Genomic DNA, 18,170 nt, shown 5'->3' on the forward strand with positions numbered 1-18,170 from the left:
TTTTTGTAACATATATGCAAATTACAAGGAGATAAACAGGGTCTGATAAGACAACAGGACATGCACCCAGCCCATAGTTGTAGCCACAGCTTCCAGTACACACAGAAACCACTCCACATTGTTTACCTGCCTTCTGCAGCTTTCACACCACTGTGCAAAAATACTGGGGAGTGTATGCAGAACCAAAAAACCAAGATGCAAAGGGAAGTGTACATACATGGCACCACGGCCCGGGAGCGGTTCTTCGGCACGTTCTCCTCCTGCTGTGCCACGCTGCTCTCGTTGGGCTCAGCCTGGTAAGCACACAGAGCTTCCCATTCCTTCTCCAGACGGTTCTTGTTCTTCAGGTGATCTTCCATGTAGGACTGGAATGAAAAGAATATTGCATTAAGCAATGGCTTAGCTAGGCTGCAAGCTAAGCTTAAAGGATGTTTCTCAAAGCGTGGGAATCCTGAGCTTTGGGGAAAAAAAACTGGCTCAGTTTTAAGGTTCATTTATTTACTTAATAGAGAGTTGACTTCAAGCTTATTTGTGCTATAAAAAATGAGAATGATATAATGTACCAGTGCTAACAGAGAGGAAATTTATGAAACATCCAGTCACTGAGCTTTAGGAGAAAATTGTTTCTTCTTCAGTACCTAGAGAACATAAGCCCAAATGTCTTTTTCATCAGGCAATGGAAAAGAAACGAAATTCCATTACCAAAAATTACTGCAAACAACAATTTCTGTCAAAACAAAGGATTTTACAACCAAATTTCAAGCACATATGCATGTCACAACAGTGATAGAAATATTGAAAAGAATCAAAAAAGTTGCCAGGCTGAACTATTGTGGCCAAGCACTGGGTCATCAGAAACTCATCTTGCAGATGAACAGGCACAGAGAGGGCCTTCAGCTGAGGAGGTGTTGTTAATTAATATTAATAGTTGTTGTTAAGGATTGTACATTGCATTCAGTTAACAGTATTGGGAAAAGCATCACCAAAGAAAACTGTGGCAGGATTATGGGCCTCAAAGTATCTTGGTGCTGATCTTAAGCTTTTGCAGATCTCCCCTGGCTAGAGCTCCAGCAGTGGATAGGAATTCAGCTCCAAAGATTTGAGAAAAGTGAACCAAAACCCTTTTCCTTCACCCTATGGATCAGAAATAATCCAAGTAGGTGAGGGGAGGAGAGCAGAAAGGAGGAGGAGTGGGGAAACACAGAAATCTTCCTTTCCCTTTAACATGAAAATTAAGATAGTGACCACCTGGTACTTTAAGCCTGCTTATACAGGCTCATCATCTTACAGAGCCTTCCATCTTCTACTGCAAGCAAGAAACATCTTACTTTACACCCTGTTCATATTTGTAAATTAAACTCCAAATTGCCTGTACTAGGTAGGTTGAAATTAACATTCCTAAACAGATTTAAAAAGGACAGACTGTTCAGGAGACAGGCTCAGGGTGGGGTCAATAGCAAAGCTTCTTGCCCAAACATCAAGTATTGCTGGAACTAATACAGCCCAATCTATAGCAAACCTTGTCTAGAAAAAGCTCCCAGAAAGGATTCACTGCAAAGTACAAAAAGGACTTTAATTGCTTAGAAAACCCTTTCCATGGACAATCTTTCTGATGTTGAATTGTTCTTCCTAAATGTGCTTTAAAGAAGAAAGGCTCTCGTGCCCTCTCTACAGGTTTAACAGAAGGTGTAAAAAGCTTGCAGCTTGTCCTCTGCCAAACAGGAGCTCTGCAAATCTGTTGTGCCACTGTGCTTCCCACCTGGCTGCCAGGGCAGGATACAGCTCCCTGTTGCAGCTTGAACAGTTTTTTGATGACAAAGAGCCCCTGACACACAGCTTTGTTTGGTGCAGCGTTTGTCGGGCGCTGTCTTTGCACGAGGTTTGTAAATCAAACCTGGTACTGAAAAACCAATTCAAGAAGTGATGCTTCAGAAGGGATGTCTTTAAGGACACGGAAAGATATTGCATTAGAAGAAAGGTTTCTAAAGGAGGCAAAAAATAGTGGTGGCCTAGATACAATCAAAACACCTACTGTGTGATTGCTTTTCCTCTATAATGGAGGCAGAAGCATTGCAGTGGACAGAGCTGTGACCTGACCCGGTGTGTGTCAGGGTGTGGGTCTGGGAACACGTTCCCAGCATTAACTTGCAAGTTAACAGGAGGAAACCATCCTCTAATAGTTTATTTATCCTTGTCAAAAGGCTGTTGCTACTGGCAAAGGAGGGAGGCTAAAGATCCTATTCTTTTCTCCTAGTAATTCTGTGCCTGGCTATGTATACTGAAGCCATAGGGGAAAAAGAAAAAAAAAAAAAAAAAAAAGAATAATCCCTCCAGAGCAGAGACTTGCTGGTATATAAGAATTTTTATGAGGCAAAGGGAAAAAATAGCAAAATCTTACAATACCACAGAGCCAAGACTGCTGGCTTCAGAGCAGCTGTTTAGCATGCAGCAGAGATCAGGCAGTCAAGGACCAGCCTGTAGCATCTTCCCATTTTAAACCACAGTTTTATAATCTGATTCATTTTGACATGTCCATCACCAATGTCCCACAGACTTCAGGGACATTTTATGCAGATATACAGATCTGCCAACACTGAATCTCTCCAAAATCCTGGTAGACCCACAAAGGAAAGGAAAAGGGCCATGAACATTTGATTCCTAAGGCAGAACTGAATGTAGTAAGGAGCTTTCTGTTGACTCCAGCTTGTCTCTCTGATGATTTCAAGGATTGTATTTTAAAAAGAAATTTAATTTCCTTTTAAAATCATCAAATCTGTCACAGTTAAGGTAAAGTTTACAGTTAAGGTAAATTGACTGCTTTTATTGCACATGAACTTTCAAATAACTCAATGTTCTTTAAAAGTTATTACTTTTACCTTCATTTTTCAGGTAATCTTGAGTGTAAAGATACATGAATTTTCAAATGGAAACACACGGAAATCTTTACTTTAGCCAACCATTTCTTGTGTGGTTTCAATTCCTACATCACACGGATCAGATTCACAGAGCACTTCCTGACAGACCTTGAGGAGGGGTTTGACTACTTGAATGGACCCATGGAAGGCTCTGCCCAATATGGACATCTGCTTTACACACTTTTTTTAAAAGCTGCTGAGGAAGAAGCTTGCTTTAAAACATTCAGGAGCCAGACAATTCCCTCAGAGTTAAGTAATCTTTCATTTACAGTCCTTCAGAGCCCCAACGCTCATCCCCACTTTGCTAAACAGAAGCTTAGTGATTTTGAAACATTCCCTTGGGAGCTGCTAGATGTACATTAAATTGAGTGGAACTTCTGATATTTTAGAGATTGTATGTCTACTCAAATCCACTCCTTAATTAGGATGTTTTGATGAGACATTCTGCAATGTTTGCCTGGTGCAAAAGAAATTCATTACCAACGTGTCAAACACGCACATGATTGTCCTTGTCCCAGAGCAGCAGGTAAAATAAATAGAGGTTGTCACCACTGTTATTGCAATGCTCCTCAAGCCTGCTGAAAAAAGCAGAGGTCTAGCCTCACCAATATGGGCACAACAAGGCAAATCCTGTAATCCCAAGTATATGCTATTATTTAAACAAACACCATCTGCTTGCACAGGTCTTCTGATGCACCTTAAATTCCATTAACCTTAATTTTCCTTCCACAGGGCCTGACCTGTGAGGACAACTGGTAGCCCAGTCCCTACTTTCTCTTGTTTAGACAGAGGAGATACTCTTGCTGCCAAAGATGCTGTGGGGATGAGGAGGATGTGCTGATGTAATGAGGACAGAGTGGATGTATTATAAAATCCATTATTACTGTGTGAGACCTGCCAGTTGTAAGGCAAAAGGGGAGCTTTCAGCAAGAGGATGAAAAGCTGTCCCAGGGACAATGAATGGGCTGAAGAGTCACTGCCAGTGGCACATATTAAGACAGATTTTATGTGCCTGAACACAGGCACAAAGACAGAGCATAGTGGGCTGGTTTGGCTTTGGTAGAACATGGCTTTGTTAGAACTTCCTGTGTGCTCAGCTGATGTTGTAATAGGGTGTCAAACTACTTTGGTTTTCCTTATTTTTTTCACTACTCTTTTATCAAGAACGGTGTCCAACACATGCCCTGTGACTAAATAAGGTTAAAAATAAAACTATTAAATTCGAATTGACTGGTTAATCTTTAAATCATAGAATCACTTAGGTTGGAAAAGTCTCTCAGATCATCAAGTCCAACTGCCAAGTCCATCACTAAGCCATGTTCATCAGGACCACATCTATATGTCTTTTAAATACCTCCAGAGATAGTGGTGACCCTACCACTGCCCTAGGTAGCCTGGTCCTGTGCTTGCCAGGCCTTTTGGTGGGGAAATTTTCCTTAATATCCAATCTAAACCTCCTCTGGCACAACTTGAGGCCACTTCCTCTTCTCCCATCACTTTTTACTTGGTTGAAGAGACACAGTACTTTCTTCAGAGATAGTATGGTTTGCATCTGCGAAGATATTTGTTTTAAAAATTCCTATTTTATTAGCTGACATTCAATTGCCACAATTATTTCTGACAACATACTTCCAATACAGTACTTGAGTAGAAACCCTTCCCATGACTGAGGATGCATCTTTCAGTGCAAACACGAGCAGTTCTCAAATTGACAGACCTTGACAGGTCTAATCGAATTTCAAATGTCAGCTGAAGATGTGGATGTGAAATTATCTTAATCCTTGTGAATGGTGACTGCTCAAACCCACACTGTTCACCCAACAGTGTGGGAACCACTGCTTTCAAACTGCTGCTGCTTTTTCCAGAGATGCAGAGGGCCAGGCAGTGCTGTTGAGCTTCCCAGGCTTCCTCAGAAGGAGGAGAGGAAATTCTAGAGGAATTTGTCTTAGCTATTATATAGCAAATTGTGCAGAAAAAGACTATACTTGAAAACATTTGTTTTGTATTCTTGTCAGTTAATTTAAATAATGTGGTTTTTTGCCTTTGTTCCCTGCCAACTCATGGGTTGTATCACTCTGGCCCAGGATGCCCCAGAATTCTTGTTACTCTGCTTGAACTTCTTTGTGTTCTTTAGTACACATTGCATTGACTACATGTAAGAGCAATACTTTTCTGCATAAATCCAATTTGCTTTTAACAACACATATGGTTTTGTCCTTCCATTTTCTGGCTTAATACCTTATCATTAGTGGCTTCACAGTAAATTTCTCTGTTCCCACTCATATTACTCACAGTGCTATAGAATTCAGAGACAGAAGCAGCCTATCTGATTACTTGCTTCCAGGTCTTCAAATAATGTCATTTCTTGTACTTCACTAGGATTTTTCTAACATTTGGCTGTTCTGTATCTAAAGCAGAAGCCCAAAGCACAGTTCATTACTATTTCTTTGGACTCTGACTGTTCTGAACTATACATTGTATACCTGAAAATACACAAATATTTTTAATAAGGAACACTAGTTCTCATTTGAGATTTTTTTAATAGGGATGTCAACAACATTGCTTTTCTATTTCAAACTTAATTTGCTACTCATTTTCAGCAAGCCATGTATTTAAACTTTAGTCTGTTTGCTCAGAATATTCCTGTTCTCCACAATTTCTGCTTGTATATATTCCAGTGTCTTCACAGATCATGAATTAATGGATCTATGCAAATTATAGATATGTCTTCTTGTGACTCTTCTTCAAAGATAATTTCTTTGTTGTATGTGTTTTCAGGCTTAACACTTTCAAACTTTTGAATTACTCCTCTGTCATCACATCTGTGCAGAACTTTAGACTGTGATGAAAGTCATTGTCACTTCCACTCATTTCCACATCATTATTTAAAAAGTTAAATATAACTGGATCTAAGAGCAATTCCTGTGCTCTGCCAGACACTCCTAGACATAGCTTTCAATCATTACTTTTTGTATATCAACCTTTTGCCTCATTTCAATCCACATAATTGTCCTCTAAAAAACTGGCATTAATTTTTCAATTAACTATTCATGAGACAGTGTCACGACTTTATTAAAATTTGTAGTATAGCATCCATCGTTTTCACTTCAACTACTGGGTTTTGTAGTTTTACTTAAATAAAAAGCAATCAGGTTTGTCCAGGCAAGAATTGCTCTTTAGAAAATTATGCATATTCTTACTCATTGTTCAACTATCCAATGGAAAGGGTGAAGGAGATTAGCAAACACACAAAGGAAAGACTCCAGCCTTCCCCATCCTCTTAAATGACACCCTTACATTTATTTTCCTTTTATGCCCTTGAAAAATCTCTCTCTAGATAATCAGCAACTCCTTTTTAGTATGTGCTCCATTATTTTCTATGGCTGGAGTCTAGACTCGGAATAGCAACAGAAAAGTTCATTTCTATTCTCTGTTCCTGCTCCCCATTCTTCTTTTACAAAATTATTAATTTATTCTTCTATTTTGGCGCACACAAACTTGCCCAGAGCCGATCAAATAAAACTCCCTGAGATCAGAGTCACTATTACAACTCTGAGCCATATTCAGATCCTGCAGAGCACCACAATGTTTTTTCTACGCTTTTTAAGCATTTCTCACTTCCCACCAGTTTCAGCGTAACACTGAAGTTACTCTGGGGTCTTCTGCATCTTCTTGATGCAGAAGATCCGTCTTTCTCCCTGAGCTGCCCTGGTGCACAGACAAAAGGCTGGGATCTCACCCCACATTTCCACGAAGAAACTTCCAGTGGTGCTGAAACGTGGGAGCAGAGCCAAACTATGCCCATGCTCTCCTACTTTTCTTCCTAGCAAAGCAAACCTTAAATAAATAGACGATGCACTATCTCAATCAATTTCAGTCTTTGCATCAACTAGCATGTTAAAAAAATAATTTTTTGCCAATAGTTAGCTGTTCCATGGAAGTCCCACAGTTGTTTCTGGTGCTCTAATCCAACCAACCCCCAATAATGCAGAGCCTGTAACTGGTACCAAGACCAGCTCCATCTCTGAAGTTTCAATTTATAAATGTTAGTAACACCAGCTTTAATCTTAAACATCAAGTTCTCAATATTAACTGCAAAGAAGTGTGACTTTATAGGGGTAGTTATATTTGGCTTATACAGACATATAACATGAAAAGTTCTGTTGTGGCAGCTCATTGTCAGTATCTTACAGAACTTGTATCTGGAAGAAATCTCTGTAAATTACCATCTGGCTATAAAGTCTCACATGCTCTCAGTCCTGGGGAGTGTTCTGCATCCCTACTTCACTGGAACCAGGATTTCATCACCTGATTAGTCAGTCATTTCAGGCTAAAAGCTCCTTTCTCTCTTCTAACTTGTCCTGGGCTATCTCAGATCTCCTGCTTACAGTAACCACAAATGAAAAAATATGGGAAATAAAAACTTGGGAATTTGTATTTTCTCTTGCAAAAGACACTGAGAAATTATTTTTCCTCCTCCATTTGCAGCCATATTACTACCATGATGTATTTTGATCTAATAGTTCTTGTATTTCTCAGGACATGATTGCATCAGTGAAAAAAATAGTTTTGAAGCTTTTCAGTTAGGTACTGAAAAATACTATGGAGCTCTCTTGTAATTTGGCATGAAACACTACTAATATCATACATAATGTGGTAGGTGATGAAGGAAAACTTAAAAAAAAAAGCCAGAGTGAGGCAATTCACTGACAAAGCAACTATTCAGTGTGGTTGAGAATAATATCCCTAGATTGCTTCAAATAGGTTGTATTATTCAGAAATAATTTAACTTCCATGGTGATACCAGCCAACAATAAAAATGACATTCCATAGTTTCAGTTTCATATTTTTAGATGTAAAGCTCATTGTAGACACCTAAGCATGCACACAGAGAGCAGCTGTATTTTCAGCATGCCATCTTAAATAATGTTAAATTTTTGTCCCTGGTTTGCTAGAGAAGTATCACCTCTGCACAAGCAAGTGTGTGCAGAAGTATCACCTCTGCACAAAGAAAGTGCAAGGCATTTTCTACCAGACTGGACCAGTGTCCAACTATGGCAAGAAAGGCTGTAATTCACAAGCATGTTAGATGGCAACCTATGTTCTGTTTGCCTAAATTAATATACCCTTGATGCAGTGTACATCACCATCTCTCCTTCTCCTAATGCTCTGATAATAGAGTTTTGTAACTTGTAAAAGGATTACTTCAATCCAATCAGCAGGTGCTGGGATCAGTGTGTGTCACACAAACACTTGCTAATCCCTTTTCTTACAGCTCCCAGCTGCCAAAGGTGTTCAATGAAATCCCAGTGAAATGGATGGATACAACCTGGCCTGGACTGACACAGGTTGTCATCTCTGGAGGAGATCTTGGCAAATACATGTGCTGCTAAGAATTGCTTCAGCTGGAATGGTGGAGGCAGGTATATTTTAAAAAGAAATGCAGCTATGAAGTTAAACATTTAAAAAATTGAATGCTTAATTATGAAATATTTACTCTACCTGGCTCTCTAAATATAGCAAAAGATAAAGAAATTCACTCCACAAGGAATCCCTTCTTAAGGAATATCAGCTACTTAATGGTGTCTTCTAGGTCTTAAAATACAACCACCCTCATCTCCTCCTCCTTACCCCCTTTTTGAAATCTAAATTATGCCTCTGAATTTTCACCTCTGCAATTACTTTGCTTTAAATAAACCTCCACAAAAAAGGGAAGATGATTGCCATAAAAGGAATATAATTTGCTCCCTTACAATCCCTGTATTTCTATAGCTCCTTCTTGTCCAACTGTCTGAAAGTGCTCACATTACTCCTGCAGGGGAGGCAAGTATCACTGCTGCTTCACAGATGGGAAATGGAAGGGCTCAAACATTGAAATGAATTTCCCAGGGTCACAGAATATGCTCCTGAAACACTAATTTTTGCAGGAATATTCTTGACAGCTGTTTTTTAACCCCATGACCATGTTTATAGACATGGCTGAAAGTCAGGGCACCTTAATGAATCCATATCTGAGAATATTTTTGTAATTACAAGTATACCAAAATGTTCTGACTGTGATGGAATTAATACAGATTTTAGGTTGGGGATTTTGTTTAGAAGTACATGGTTTAAGTGTCTGGTGAGTAGGTAAATTTATTCCCATGCTGAATGCTGTTTATGCAAAGACATGCCAAGGTAAATAATATATATGTAGAAGATGAATTATCCAAAAGCAGTTTCTAAAATTTCTGTACTTCTTATAGTAGATTTCACTACAAAAATCTTAAATAATAAATAGCCTTCACAAAAAGGAATAATATTACTTTAAAAAATTAAGGTCTAAACCTCTTAGCCAATTACTGCTATTTCACAGCATGGGATATGTTGTGACATTTTGTAAAACCAAAAATAAATCCAAAACAAGAAAAAACTCAGTCCAAACCTCCCCATTAAAGACAGCTCTGCAGTACAGGAACTGGCACCAAGAAGAGTGTCAGCTGAATTCATCAACTGAGACATTTTGGGAAGCATTTCTGGTAGCTTTGTTAAAATGTAAAAGCACAAGCATGTAAAAACTAGCTGGAAAACTGAACAAAAATATACAAATCAAGTCCTTTGACTCTTTGTGATAAATATTGACACCCAACACCATTCTCACAGAAAACTGCTATTTTCTTCTTACACATTAAATAAATTTTTCTAATGATCCCTTCTCACTTCATTTTTTACTAATATTTTAACACCATACTACAATCCAAGACATATTTGTGATTCATTTATACGTCTGTTGTGTGTCTGAAATGAAAACTTTAAAAATATATTACTGCACACTAATTACCTGGCTGAAAACACAAAACCAAATTCCCTGGCTTCGTCTCACAGCTCTGCTAACTCAATTAAGCATCTAAATTTGGGTTCCCTGTTGGATACTGTATTTCCAAATTTAAATTTTAATGAATTACGGTCTGTGTTTCTTTTCAGAGCACTTGTATAGTCATCTTCCTTTACTATATATATAAAAATTACCAAGAGATAAATAAAGAATTCTGAAAACATCATGTTTAAAAATAATCCTCTCTTCAAGCGTGGTCAAGTTCTACAGAGATAATGAGACCAGTAAAACCCAGGCAACCATGACCAAGTATATCCGAGTGATACAGAACATGATGTGATTTATAGATAGTCTGGAAAAATATCACTATGTTAAACACTGGCCATCTTGAGGACAGACAGGAAAATATTTCTTTTACAGATATAATACCCCTGCTAAAGCAAAGGGATAAGTACTTACTTACTGCTACTCTTAAAAGTGTGAATAAAAGTCAAAAAGGGCTTCTCCAGGAAAAAATAATAACTCATAAAGGAAAGCCCATCTGCTCTTCTGGGGTTTTTTTTGGGTGGTGGGTCAAGGTAAGATACTGAAGTAATAGAGTTTGTACCTAAACACACACAGAAGTTGTAGAAAATTGAGAACATGCAATATGAAATCCAAGAAGTCTTGCAATTCATGCTACACCCACAGCCTAGAGGCAGACTGTGCACATAAGCACAAGTGACCATCAGGTTACCTGGGAGAAAAAGCAGGAAGGGAACAGACTGGATAATCAGCCTTTTCATTGGAAATCTCCTGTAACAGAGACCAGACACTTCAAACTCCATAAACATCTTCAATGATCACATCCTTGCACTAAGGACCATTTTGGAACCGTAGAAATTCCATGTTTGCACACAGAGAAGCAACACAATTAGTGAGCTGCCAGTCCCATGGATGCAGAGCAAACCCAGTGCAATAGTAGAAACAACAAGCTTGACTATAGAAGAGAGCTCAGAAAGCAGATGGAATGAAAAACTGATTTTTAAATGGTTGGACTTGATATTGGAGGTCTCTTCCAACCTAAATTATTTGATAACAGTAGGAAATGAAGACACTCTTTTTTCACAGAAGTCCTTTCAGGCCTTAAAAGAGATGACTGTGGGAGAAGACACTTCTGCCCTACACCTTCCATGTCACACTCACAGCCATGTTGAAACAACATGCAGTAGGAGAGTAAGCAATGCTGGCTGTGAGCAAGATGCAGCTGGCATCTGCCCAGCTCCCAAATCTGGAGGAAGTGTCCCATTTTTCAGGTAACCTTTTATCTATGCACCATGGGATTTCCAACCGACGCTGGCCTAGCTTAGTGATTCTCAAATATTTTTCTCATAAAAGCATTCAAAAGGGATTGTGAAGTGATGGTAGAAAAGCTTTAGAAGTGCACAAGCTGAAGACATCCTGCCTACTCCTGGGACTCTTGGGTTTCCATGGAAGCCAGTAAAGAATAACACTTTAAAGAAGTTTGAGGAACACTGGTCTAATCCACAGATGAAAACATTTGAAGTGACAGAGGGCAAAATAAGAACAAAGGAAAAACAATGTGAAAGAGGACAGAAGAAGAAGCCAAGAACATACTCTAGAGGTCAATAAAGAAGTGAAATGATGAAAGAAGACCCTATACTGCAAAGGAAGAAAGTCAGAAAAACAAAAACCAGAACACGGCTAAATGCTATGGGAAGAAGCAAATTTTGGTCATAACGATAGGTCCCAACATTTCTTTGCATGCTGTTTCTTTTCCTTGGAACCTTTCCCTTCAACTGCTGAACAAGGACAATACATTGAGGGAGTGACAGCAGTAGTTTTGAGTAGACAGTAAAAGTACAGCTGACTCTAAAACAGAAAGAAAAAGAACCTAAAATGTGGTGCATGCGCATGATTGCTTAAGATTTAGCAGATTGGGTTTGAAGAAAACGGTAATCAATTCAGAAGAGACTCCAAAAATGTGTGGAAGGCATCCTTTTCCATCATACTGTTATTTACTATAGACTGCACATCCTCTGGTTTTCTCAAGCTTTTTCAAGATGTATTTAATATTTTTTGGTCAGCTCTCCAAATATGGGATATTTTGCTCTTAGATAATAAGGTGAAAACTAAACTTGGCAGAATGAAATCTGACAAAGTCAAGTCCAGAATTCCTTTATACTCTCATGTCTTAAAAAAGTGTAATGAGTGGGAAAAAAAGGGCAAAAATACTGTCCTTTAACACAATCCTTTTTCTGTTAAAGCCAATAGGATGAATTGTGAGAGCTCAGCACAGGGACACCAGGGAATGGGGGTCTACTCCTGGCTCTGTTTCCAACCTTAAGGTTTGTCTTGGTCAACATGCTTCCCTGTCAGTGCCTGAGTTTCCTGACAAAAAATGACAGGATAATGATAGCAACCTTTAAAAAGAGCTTTAAATCTACTGATCTGAAGTAGTATATAATCATTGGCTTATTATTATTTTGGTTATTAAAGTGAGTTGAAAGGATCCTGGTGGCTTTAATCAGCATTTCTTTTATCAGGCCCCAGAATCCTACCTGAAGGACAATGTTTTTCAAAATTCAGTTATGAGGACACATATATGCTAAGTCAAATGCTGGTGGATACCCTCAGATACCACAGAGTATTCTTGATACTTGAACTTCTTGGTTCTTTAACTTTAAATGAAACAAAAGTCATTTATGGACTTCCAGAAGAAGTACTGTATTAGGCACCATTAGTACATTTACTACAGCAACTAGACACTACCATGATGTTTTCAATCAAAATGGTCCAATGCAAACCAAGACACCAAAAGGTGAAAGGAAGCAATGAAAAATGAAGAAAGCACTTTTCTCAGGCAGGCATTACACACACACACACACCTGAGAAGCAGCAGGACACCCAACTGCCTGTGAGCCAGCACTGCCTTGGGCATCTTAGCTTGCTGTGGTTAATAAACCCAACCCTTTCAGGTGCCTTCCCCAGCAGCAGATAAAGCAGTAGATAAACTGCTGCATCAGAAATACTCCTGCATTTAGAAAAGCTTTGGGTTTGGATTCTGCATTAGCTTCATTCTTGAAAAATTCCATCTTTTAAGTACACCACAGCCTACCACACTGTGGCTGTCTCTTAATGCCAAAGTCTACACAGTTTGTTATGATTCTCACAGGTTAAGAAGCACCCTTGATGCCTTTGGCCTAACACATAATACATACAAAACATGATTTTATATGAAAGTACTTCTATGGCTATCATCACTGCATGCTGTTTACCAACTGCTACGTTCAAGCTAAAGCTCCTTTGGAATTGTCTGACGAATGACATGAATGACCACTTTAGGACATGTCCTGCTGCAACAGTACTCCCTCTGCAAGACTGCTCCAAGGAATCTTGTAGGCCTACAGATAAAAGGGTAGTTCTGCAACCTGCAGTTTTTGGGGTGAGCCCACTGAAGTTTCATGTGCTCTACACAGAGGTAAAGCTTGGAGTAATCTCATGGTAGAGCAGGTACATGAGAGTTTGTTGTGTTGATGGTACTTCTACACACAGTCCATCTACTCATGCAAATAATGTCTTAAAGCATTTAAATGATCTCTATCAATTCTGCTGGTAAAATTTGTCACTGGCAAAGACATGTGACATCTTTTCCATTAGCTTTTCTCTGTAATGTGACACAGGCAGATTAAAAGGGTTCTTTAACACACATCTCCTCCAGTACTGATGTGGCTGAGACCACTGCAAATTAAATTTTATAAATTATCACTGCTGTGCTTTTCACCATTTATGTCACTATATATTCACAATTTCCTCATCCCAAGGAGCACAAACAGCCTTGTCAGCTTCACTTATTCACTGCTGTAAGAGACAAAAATTGCAAATATTGCAAGGAAAAGTTTTAAAATTTAAAATGCTAAAAAATTTTCCATTAACACAAAACAGTTGTATATATTGTATGTCTGCTCCCAAATATTTATCTATACCTATAGAGGATACTATTGCAGTTCATGGTATTTGTATACAAGCACACATGTGGGTATGAAGCACCCACCACTGAAGAGTCATCTCAAGGCACATGATACTAGAACCAATATACAAACCCTAAAAATATACCAGTATTTAAAGGCATAAGAAGGCCTAAATAAACATGAAGTAACACTGTGTCATAAATATAACACCAAGATCTAGGGCCTGATTCTGCCTGGGCTCCCACCCGCTAATCACTCGTCTGCAGACACAGCCGTGGGTGCAATTTCAGCTCTCAGATTTTCCTGCTGTAGCTTTTCTCCCCTTGTTATCTCAGCAGACATCTTCACTTTGCTGAGATGGATATTGAGCTACCATCCTGCTACACATTCTAGGAATATGCACACAGCAAGCAGCTCGGCATCAGCTCACACATGAACAGCCTTAGCTCCCATAAAATATTCATTCATTTAAAAAATATTTGCACCCTGCTGTCAAACTTAGACAAATTCATACTGAGCCTCAGAAAATAGCTGTTTTAATGGTAAATGATGTTCCAGAAACCTCTTTCAGGCTAAACACTCTCGTCAAAATTATTTTAATAAGAAAGATTAACAATTTCAACATTAGCTGCTAATCCCCTTTCATTTGAAACTGTGCTGATAAAATTCTTTGCTTGTCATTCAAATAGTAAGTAATAATTATAGATTTGGGGCCTCCATCTCTTGCTTCATTAATAGTAAATTGCATGGAAGTCTGAAGCATAAAGTCAGCTTTGATACATCTCAAAATGCAATTTCCATAGCTTTCCTTAGCTATGTACAATTAATTACAGAGTTAATAAGGGGAATATGTTAATGAAAGGGAAATTATTCACTCAGACCACCTGGTCTTATCAAATTTCTTTAATATGTTTCCTTCTTTCTGTGAATTTGCATGACAGCAAGAACACAAATCATGGTGTGCATTGCTAGTCCTTTAGTATTTTTATTTGCAACCAGCTAAAGTCCACTTAAATTAAATACAGAAAGAATGAAAGAAGTAGTCAGTGGTAAATAACTGACTGCATTTGTTTTCTCAAGTTCATTACCTTTATAATTTTAAAATAAAATTGCTTAAACAGCTTTATAATTACCAGACTCTCTTCAATGCTGAAGTACAAATATAATGCATCCAAAAAGGAGACATTGTCATCTTTTATTTTCCTTAAAGAAATGTGCTGCATGTGCATATATTTAATAAAACATGTACAGAAATGTGCTTCAATTCACTGCAGTCTGACAGCTACTAGAGCTTAGTTGCTATGTGCAGTGGAGTTTTTGTATGTTCATGGGAATATTTTAGTTGCTCCAAACAGCCCAGTCAGAAGGTGGCAAACCTTCACATAAATCATCTTAAAAATAACACTGTTGTGATACATAGAGAAATATTTTTTTAAAGATGGGTCAAATCCAGAAACCAACCATCTTTAATAAACCTTGATGGATTTACTACTGAGCAGACAGAGGACAAAAACATTTGAGGACCTGGACATCAACCCTCATAATGATTCCAGGAAGAAAAAGGCCAGAGAATAATTCCTAGAGCAATGGCAGGTTGTGTTTGGAGGAGGTGATGCTTGTGAGCAGTTTATCACCCCTCCCTCCTATTCTTAGTTCAATGCAAAGGTCCAGCATACAGCCAGCAACAAGAGGCAGCTCATAATTCTCCCTTGCTATGAATAGGGTTTTCTTGGCCAGCTTGGCAACCTAAAGCAGCATTAGCTCATGAGTTTAGGAGAAGAGGATAAGGGAGACATGACAGCATTGAGGGAGAGCTGCCAACTAAAAAAAAAAAAAAAAAAAAAAAAAGTAAGATATTACTCTGGTCTGAAACAAAAGGACAGTTACATAAAGAAGACAAACTCAGTAAAATTATTCTTTTATAAAGACATACCAGAGGGGTAAGGATGTAATATTTGAGGGTGGAATACTTTACCTGGTTTTGATCACAAAGTAAACCAGTCCTCTTTTATTGAACAGCAAATACTATGTCATCCACTTCCAAGCAAACTTCACAGATTATTTTAATGTTTATCTCCTTATTTAAAAATGTTTCCACAGCTGCGTCGTGGGTGCATATGCAAAATTTGATCATCACAGGAGCATTTTGTCTGTGTCCTACACATCAAATTTTCCAAATACCACCCAAATTCTGTTACCTTACTCAGAAAACACTGCCAAATTATGGTCTAATCCCAGAAGGAGTTGCAGAAAGAAAAGTACAAGTTTTTTTAATCTTGCCCTGAAGAACTTTGTTGAGTCAGTGGAGGGACTGAATTGTCTTCATAACAAATAACCAGGCCATGTTCAATAACTTTTGCTGGCATGGCCCACACAAAGAGAAAGAGCTCTCCAAAATTTTAATGTGAGTTCTGGGCATCCTAAACTGCAACTGGCACAGCAGTGCAAAAACACAGTGCCAATATTATGTCTCTTTGGAAGTTATGAAGCAAGTCCCACTTTCACCCTGAACTCTTTACACATTTTGAGGAGCTCTGAAGCTGGAGTCCCATTTACCACATGTCATTTGATCTTAGCAGTGTGCCATGTCTAGCAACCCATGTGAGTAATTTCTTTACCTCACAGTGAGTCAAAACTCACCACCTGCTCATATCTGAACTCTGCCACCAGCTCAGAAATACTCTGTAACATATATTATCATCTTGGGTCTCCTGTCTGAGAAGTCTTTCTGAATTGCCCTCTTTCTAGTATCCTTCTAAACAGGCATTTCCACCTGCTAAATCCAAAATATTATTAACTGCTGTATCTGCTACAATGAGCTATCAAGGATTTAATGCATGATGTGAGCGTGCCCAATAGGAAAAATACAGCAAGAGCACTTCATCTCTGAGGATGCATTTGAAGCCAAAAGACAAGATGTCCCAGATAAATATTCATCTCCAGGAGACCCCACAGTTCATGAGACTCTCAGAAGCAGATGAGTGTGCAGTAACATTCCTTGTCTTCAATCTGATCTATCAAAACTCAGATAATTTTCATTAAATCCCCATCTATTGCTACTTGCTACAGCTGATACTTGTCTTGCCTTGACATTACGTGGATGTCCTCTAGAAATGCAAGAAAGCTGGGTGAAACAGAAAAAAGTCCAGATAGCCACCAAGATTTGTTTCAGCCAAGAAAATGATCCTTACTTTTTCCTTGGTGCACACAGTTGCATAACCTAGTTTCGTGTCACATATTTCTCCCAATGTAACACTTTTAAAATCAGTAATCTAGAATATTAAATGTTTTCTTCATCTTTCTACTAAAAGCCCTAGGGAATGATGTAAGTTGGATAAAAGTGTTCAACCAAAGCAGCTTAAACAAAGCTGGAATAAACACTTTAGAGTCAAATGACAGAGTAAGATGTAGTCACAGAAATTTGGTGAGTTATTTCTAATAATGAATACATTAGGGGAAAACAACTGGCATGGAAGAATTTAGGGAAAAAATGTTATGAAATCAATTTCATATCATGTTCAAGAGGAATGTTTTTCTCAATTTAATACTGACTCTGCAATTGTCATTATTTCATAAGGCCCATATAACAAAATTAATACAGAAAATGGGGAGCAACTTATTATGAAACAAATAAAATGGAAGAATCAAAGGGTAACGTGTTCATGAATATTTTTTCTGAGTTTTATTGATATAATCTATGTGGTACATACATCCATTTATTAGATTTATGGCTCTATTAGTAGAGCTGTTTCCATATGCCACGAGATTTTTTTCCCTTTTCTTTGCAGCTTTTCTCTGCTCTTGTATCTCAAGTCCCAGCTTTAGACAAACACAGGCAAATGTTTCAAAACAACTTAAACATTTAGGGAGGGAAAAAAAGATGTAAAATGAAGGAATAAACCCTACATCAGTAGAAGATCTTTCAGGAGGCAGCCAGCTCTGCTTGTCCCTAAAAGCATGTCAACTCAGGGAGAGATGGGTAAAGATTTTCCCATCCACAGTGTTTATGTCTTTTTGGGATATTGGCTATCCTGTCACAGAGTAACATAATTTATAACGACCCTTTCCCTTGTGACTCCTCCTGTCCAACTGTTCATGATGAAATGGCCTTTAGGGCCAAAGCTTTCTTGGGACTTCATTTTGTGAGACTTCTACAGCTATTTATACTGGCACAGCTGAAAGATAAGTTGGGATTTAGACCCACTTAGCACATGTGTAAGGAGTTTATGCTTTTAGCTTAACTTTGCCACTGACTTTTTTCCCTTCCCATGTGAGGGAGGATTTTTTTCTGCATTTTCTCAGTGGCAAGCTTTTTTTAAACAGGGTATTTATATTCTTGAGATGCATGAAGAGGTATTAATGCTGGCAGAAGGAGACAGTGGGAAAAAGAAAAAAATATTAGAATCCATTTAATAACCAAACAAATGATTGTGACAAAGACCTTGTTTTCCATACCTGCACTCCTCACCT

The 18,170-nt window shown here is 38.3% G+C and overlaps 1 protein-coding gene across 1 annotated transcript in view; it reads right to left on the bottom strand.

Moving 5' to 3' along the window:
* Positions 1 to 18,170, bottom strand: part of PTPRN2 (protein tyrosine phosphatase receptor type N2) — a 638,409-nt gene that overhangs the window by 62,125 nt on the left and 558,114 nt on the right. The window contains exon 15 of the mRNA XM_058038495.1: positions 218 to 365. Coding sequence (XP_057894478.1) covers positions 218 to 365 — 148 coding nt within the window. The remainder of the gene's footprint in view (positions 1 to 217; positions 366 to 18,170) is intronic.

This window comes from Melospiza georgiana, chromosome 1, assembly GCF_028018845.1.
Source record: "Melospiza georgiana isolate bMelGeo1 chromosome 1, bMelGeo1.pri, whole genome shotgun sequence".
In the NCBI taxonomy this organism is placed as follows: Eukaryota; Metazoa; Chordata; class Aves; order Passeriformes; family Passerellidae; genus Melospiza; species Melospiza georgiana.